We start from the raw sequence: 6,664 nt of genomic DNA, 5'->3' as shown, positions 1-6,664 counted from the left end.
TTATAGCATGTTCCCACTAGCTATCAAGTATAGGGTACATTATTATTAACTATCTCTCCAGAACTTATTCATCTTATAATTGAAAGTTTGTACTTTTTGATCAATATCTCCCCTTTCCCCCACCCCTCAGCCTCTGGTAACCGCCATTCTACTCTGTTACAATGATTTCAACTTTCTCTTTTAGATTCCACATGTATGTGGAATCATACTGTATTTGTCTTTCTGTATCTGGCTTATGTCACTTAGCACAATGTCCTCTAGGTTCATTCACGTGGTCGCAAACGACAGGACCTCCTTCATTTTAAGGTTGAATAATATTTCATTAAATATATGAAAAAGCATGTTAAAAAACATTGACCAGCTTAAACTGCTTATTCTCCTTAAGCTGATTAATCAAACCTTGAGTTATTTTACAGACAGCACTGCACGTGTCTCCAGGATGACCCCCAAAGAACCTTCAGTCTACAGAACTCAAATAGAAATGTTGCTGGAGCCCTTTATGAGGCAAGAAATCTTTCAATAAGGAAAATCTGGCTTCCAGCGGCACCGGTAGTTTATATGGACTGATTTGAGGCTAACCAATCAGCTTCCAAGTTTGAAATTTCCCTAACCCCTTAAATTTCACCCCGAACCTTGGACTGTGGAGACAGATTTGAGATCTGTCTCCCGTTTCCTTACTGCTCAACCTCACAATAAAGCTCATTCTTTTCTCAAAAGCTGGTACCATAGTATTGTCTTCTTTGGGCATAGGGCAGTGAGCCCTTGCTGAGTGTGTGCATACACACACACACACACACACACACACACACACACATTTAGGTTGTTGCCATGTCTTAGCTATTGCAAATAATCCTGCAGTGAACATGGAGTGCAGATATCTCTTCAAGATAGGGATTTCATTTTCTTCGGATCTCAAAAGTGGGATTGTGAGATCATATGGTAGCTCTATTTTTAATTTTCTCAGGACTCTCCATACTGTTTACCATAGTTGATGTATCCATTTACATTCTCACCAGCAGTGTACAAAGGTTCCCTTCTCTCCAATCCTGCCAACACTTATCTTTTAACTTTTTGGTGACAACGATTCTAACAGGTGTGAGGTGATAGCTCATTGTGGTTCATTTGCATTTCCCTGATGATCAGTGATATCAAACATCTTTTCATATACCTGTTCCAGACCTCGTTATTTGAAACAAAAGATTAAGGGACGAGAGAAATGTTAAATGGTCACACAGAGGGAGGAGAGGTGCATGGTCCTGGAAACCTATGGGACCCAGGTTAGTGAAGGAGGTTCAGCTATGGGGATTTTGGGACTCCATGCAATGTCATTCCTGTCTGCCTAAGGCATTGCCTAATGTCAAGGCAGGCACTTTGGGAGTACTGCCTGAACGGGGAAACCTCTCCAGCATGACAGTCCTTGGAGATCCAGGGACCCCAGGATCTTCCCACCAGGCTCCCTACAGAGGCAAATGCTGCCAAACAATGCCAGTGGTTCGATGCCAGGCATCACCCCAGCCCTGGCAGTGCGATCCCTTGGCCACTCCACGCACACTGCCTGGCGCCTGCAGATATGAACTAGCGACTTAAAGATCCTGGTCCCGGCCTACCTGAGTCTGACAGGCCAGGCACATACCCTAGCCCCCCAACTTAACCCCTCTATGCCCTCAACTGTCACTGAAATTTGCAGCGGCCCATCTGTAAAATGTAAGAATGATGCCTTAGCCGTAAGGGTGGAGCGAAGAACTTAACGACAGTGCCTACAAGGCATGCGTCCCGGCGCCCAGCCGTCCAACGACAGCGTCACAGCCCCAGGGGAGCCATTCCTTTTGAGGCGATGGAGCAGAGAGGGGCCCGAGCTGCAGACCGCCGGGCGGCCGTAACTGCAAGCCGGGCCGGCTCCGCTCCGCCTCCGCCTCCCCGCGGGAGTCCCCAGGCCGGTCCTCCCCTCGCGGTCCCACTCTCTTGGGCCTGGGAGCCGAGAGCCCGGATGGGAGCCGAGAGCCCGGATGGGAGCCGAGAGCCCGGATGGGAGCCGAGAGCCCGGATGGGAGCCGAGAGCCCGGATGGGAGCCGAGAGCCCGGATGGGAGCCGAGAGCCCGGATGGGAGCCGAGAGCCCGGATGGGAGCCAAGTGAGCATGCGCAGAAGCCCGGCGCTGCCGCCATTGGCCGCTGGCGAGGAGCGCATTGATGACTCATCAGGAAAACACAGGAAGTGAGCTCTACGGGAGCCGGGGTGGGCCAGAAAGAGTTCCGGTTCGGCGTCGCCGGGCCTGGCGGGAATGAATGGACGCTGAGGTGGGGCGCGCCCGCTCCGGAGACCGGCGTTAGGCGAGCGAGCCGCCGCAGCATGGAGGACGACGCGCCGGTGATCTACGGCCTGGAGTTCCAGGTGGGTGACAGGAGGGCCCCGCGACGCCGGTGCAGCCGAGGTCACTGGGGATTCGGGGGCTAGAGGCCGTGGTTATCCAGGCCGGGCCAAGGGCCTGCGTGACACACGGGGGGCGCAGCGGTTCTGCCCGCGACCCCCGGGCTTGGGAGCCCCCGCCGCCTCCCCTCAGCCCTAGGCGTTCCTTGTGGCCTGACTCTCACCACTCATTTCGGTGTATTTGCTTGTGTACCTTTGCTCCAGCATTGGCGTTCCTGGAAACAGGCACTGTCTATTTTTGGGGGGGGGGGGGCGGGGGCGTTTAATTTTGACACAACGTTAAGTCTACACTAAGAGTTGCAAAGATATACGGAAAGTTCCTGTGTTCCCTTCACCCAGCTTCCCCTAATGCTGACGTCTGCTGGAATTTCACCTCTTTTCCCTGCTTCCTGTTTCCTTCTCGTCCTGTACTCTCTAGTGCCTGTTCACCATGACCGTGGCACAGTTGGTGCTCAGCGAAGGGCTGAGATGAGTGGACCCCCCCTAGTGTAGCAGTGGATCTCCTAGGGGATGCACGTGGCAGCCTAGGAGGACAGGGAGAGAGCCTGTGTGGACAAAGTGAAGGAGTGGGGGGAGCGGGGTAAGGGATGTGCTAGAAGGGCAGGTAGGTTGCATTGAGCTGGGCCTGTTTCAGCTCTGTATTGGTTTCTGTTTATTCAAATGGCTTTTGAAGACCTGTTATGCTTGAGGCGCTGAGGGACAGTTACAGAGAAATAAAAACACAGTTCATTGCTGTATAAGTACCTGATACTTAATTGTGTGCAGCAAATGTGTGTTAAAACCATACATGATTTCTGCTTTCAAGAAACGAACAGTGAGGGCTTCCCTGGTGGCGTAGTGGTTGGGAGTGCGCCTGCCGATGCGGGGGACGCGGGTTCGTGCCCCGGTCCGGGAGGATCCCACATGCCGCGGAGCGGCTAGGCCCGTGAGCCGTGGCCGCTGGGCCTGCGCGTCCGGAGCCTGTGCTCCGCAACGGGAAAGGCCACAACAGTGAGAGGCCCGCGTACCGGAAAAAAAAAAAAAAAAAGAAACGTACAGTGAGAGAAGCAGCAGTGTTAGTTACTAAAAGCCTGGACACCACTGAAACTCCTGAGGTTTAAATCCTGGCTCTAGCACTTACAGGGTGACCTTGGGCCTCAGTTTCCTTGTCAGTAAAATGGGAAAATGAGCATATCCCCCTTGTGTCTGTTATGAAATTAAATGAGTTAATACATTTAATTCAAGCACTTAGAACACTGCCTGGCATATAATAAGCATTCAGTAAATGTTGTTCTGATTATTATAATGAGACAAAATTCTTACAGATAAATTCCACACAAGGCAGTATCTTAGTGTCCTATGAGTCATGAACTGTTACAGGGCTTGACAGCTGCCTCTATCACACAGACTGGTGCCTTAACGACCAGTTATTGAGAACTTAACTGTGTGTCAGGCACTCTGCTTAACACTGTACATATATTTTGTTTAATTCTCACAGCAATCATATTGGTAGATGCTATTTTTCCTGTGGTCTATGGCTGCTTAGCTAGGGATTCTAGCCTAGGTAGGCTTTAAACCCAAACTGACTTCAAAGCTCCTTAACCATAAAGTTAAACTGCTTTCTCCTTAACAAGGTACACATGTGGGTACATCCAGGTGGTGCATCCAGAGGGTGCACGGGGGAGAGAGAAGGTTCTCTGACCTTGTGCTACCTAAAGCGTGCATCTTCTTCCAATGCTACGTACTAACTTTTTGATCTCCTTAAGTAATCTCCTAAGTAACCCGGAGGTTTTGATCTTCACTGTTGGATCTTTGAGGTAACTGAAATGTTGTTTCCTGGGAGTTTGACAAATCAACGGAGTAGATCCTTGCCTTGGACATCAAGCATTTTATCTGAATCTCTTTATCTTTTTTTTTTAATTTCTTTTTTATGTTAAAAGAAGTAGCTGATTTTTGCACTTGTTTACTTTACACAGCTCTGTGGTCCATGGCTTTCTTGAATTTGAAGAACCATTACTACAGTAAACATAAAAGAACCTAAAGTTATAGTGGAGGTTTGGTTGTCAGTGATGTTTAAATCACTGTGGAGAACAGTTTACGTAGAAGATGGGGATCTGATTATTGACCATTGACTGAAGGTGATGAGGCTTGGAGGGTAAAATGAGACACCACTGTGCAAATAAGGGGCAGAAGACCGGCATAGAGGGGCCGTTAAAATGAGAAAATCCCAGCACATCCGTGTTTCTGCAACGTTTTGACTTGTGTTCATGATTTTAGCTCTTTTTCTTTTTGTGTATTTAAAAATTTTTAAACAAGTAATTCTTACGAGTTGTTTAAGCAGTCAGTGGCTGAAAATCTGATTAAAATCAGCCAGCCCTAAGCACTCTCTTTCCATCTTATCTGAGTTCTTGAGAACAGCCACTTTCAACATTTTAAAAAGTGTTTCTTCTAGTCTTTACCTTCTTGCTTTTATCTCTCGATATAACCTGGCGACTGGATGGCATGGCACGTGAGGATTTTTGGCTTTTTCTATGCTCTCCTGTCTTCCTTCAGACTCCCAATATAGTTAATTACAATCTTTTGCCAAATCTATACTCAGGTTTCTCATTTTTCTAATTGCATTGTTGACTGCTGATTCAAGTAGGGTTCTATGACTTGTTTAGCCAGCTTTTCGGGATTTTTGCGCAGAAAACATTTGAATTTTGCGTTCAGTACCTTTTACCTTATTTTTGTGTGCGTGTCCTGGATTGCCTGGTTAGTGCCGTCCTTACTAGCTGTGCACCCGCTGCTGGTTTCTCCTCCTGGAGTTTCCACTTCCTTGTCCTCCGTCCCTTTGAGCCAAGTGCCTAAGTTCTTGTGTTTCTTTTACCATAACCGAGATGGTCTAGGGTGTGCTGTTCCTATCACACTTGCTCTGCAAGATGATGACTGGAAATCTGTTTACACTAGTAAGACAAGTAATATATCAAATCTTGGGTGAGTTGTAGGACCCTTTTTCTCAAACGGTGGAAGATTATTTTATAGGACGTACAATAACTGTGATCAAATAGCCAGTGGATCTGCTGCTTCCAACCCAATGCACGAAGACACTGCATTTTAACAGTGACAAATTTAAGCACAAAGCCATCTTATAGTTTCATTCTATAGATTTGTTGTATCTTCAGATATTGCATACATTATTCGTTGGGGTTTCTGTCTTTGCATCCTTCCAGCATTGGGTCTGGTTTTCAGTTCCTCCAGCTGTGTCGACTCAGGTTCAGTTGTCTGGGGTGGTCTTGCCTTCCCTCTCTAGTCTTTTCTGGTTTTCTCCCTCGCTTTTGAAGAGGTGATTGCCCCATTGAGTTTTTTTTTTTTTTTTTTTTTTTTTTTTTTGTGGTATGCGGGCCTCCCTCTGTTGTGGCCTCTCCCGTTGCGGAGCACAGGCTCCGGACGCGCAGGCTCAGCGGCCATGGCTCACGGGCCCAGCCGCTCCGCGGCACGTGGGATCCTCCCAGACCGGGGCGCGAACCCGGTTCCCCTGCATCGGCAGGCGGACGCGCAACCACTGCGCCACCAGGGAAGCCCCCCATTGAGTTTTGTAGGTGAGTGTCCGTGTGTATAATCACGGGTTCTGGCTCTTCTGTGGCAGCATCTGCCTAATGCTTGCATCTTCTGACGCCTTTTCCTGTTGTCTCCTCCCCTCCCCCTCCCCCGTCCCTCCTCATGCCCTTGCAGGGCTCCTGTGCTGGCCCCCAGATCATGTCTAGGGCTGAGCCCTCGCGTGCAGCAGCTCGCTGTAGGCTCTGTAGGTGGAGGTGGGCCAGGCCCACGCCCAGGCCGACAGGAGTCCTTGCAGCTCAGGGCTTGTTGAGTAGACCCTTTAGCTGGCATTTGCCCCGAGGCCAAGGCGTCTGGCAGAGTCCGGCCTCCCACTCCGCCCCACGGAGCCCCAGGCTGCTCCCGAGGAGATGCCAGTCTGTCCCCAGCCCTGCTCTTGTTCTTGCCCCAGCGTGTGCAGGGCACCTGTTTCTGCCACCGCCTCCAGGCGGTTCCTGGTGTTGTCCCCGCCTGTGTCTGGGGTGTGGCTGCCAGCGTCCTCTGCAGCGTCTTCTCTCAGCTGGGGCTTTGGCCGCCTCCGAGGCTTTGTTCTCAGGCGCGTTTGGATTACAGATGTTTTTCCGCATTTCACTGAAGACAGAGTTTGTGTTTGTGCTCTTCGTCCTCCTTCCTGCTTTTGTATGACTTCCCAGAGCCTGAGAAGAGAGGAGAGAAGCCTTCG

The 6,664-nt window shown here is 49.7% G+C and overlaps 1 protein-coding gene across 1 annotated transcript in view; it reads left to right on the top strand.

Moving 5' to 3' along the window:
* The first annotated feature begins 2,215 nt into the window (after nucleotides 1-2,215).
* The window catches only part of EIPR1 (EARP complex and GARP complex interacting protein 1), an 84,013-nt gene continuing 79,564 nt past the window's right edge, over nucleotides 2,216-6,664 (top strand). Inside the window, exon 1 of the mRNA XM_007100165.3 lies at nucleotides 2,216-2,391. Within this exon, the coding sequence (XP_007100227.1) occupies nucleotides 2,350-2,391 (42 nt within the window). The 5' untranslated portion in view covers nucleotides 2,216-2,349. The remainder of the gene's footprint in view (nucleotides 2,392-6,664) is intronic.

This window comes from Physeter macrocephalus, chromosome 12 (genome assembly GCF_002837175.3).
Source record: "Physeter macrocephalus isolate SW-GA chromosome 12, ASM283717v5, whole genome shotgun sequence".
NCBI lineage: Eukaryota > Metazoa > Chordata > Mammalia > Artiodactyla > Physeteridae > Physeter > Physeter macrocephalus.
The sequence above is the reverse complement of the archived record's forward strand: the minus strand, read 5'-3'. Positions and strand labels throughout refer to the sequence as shown.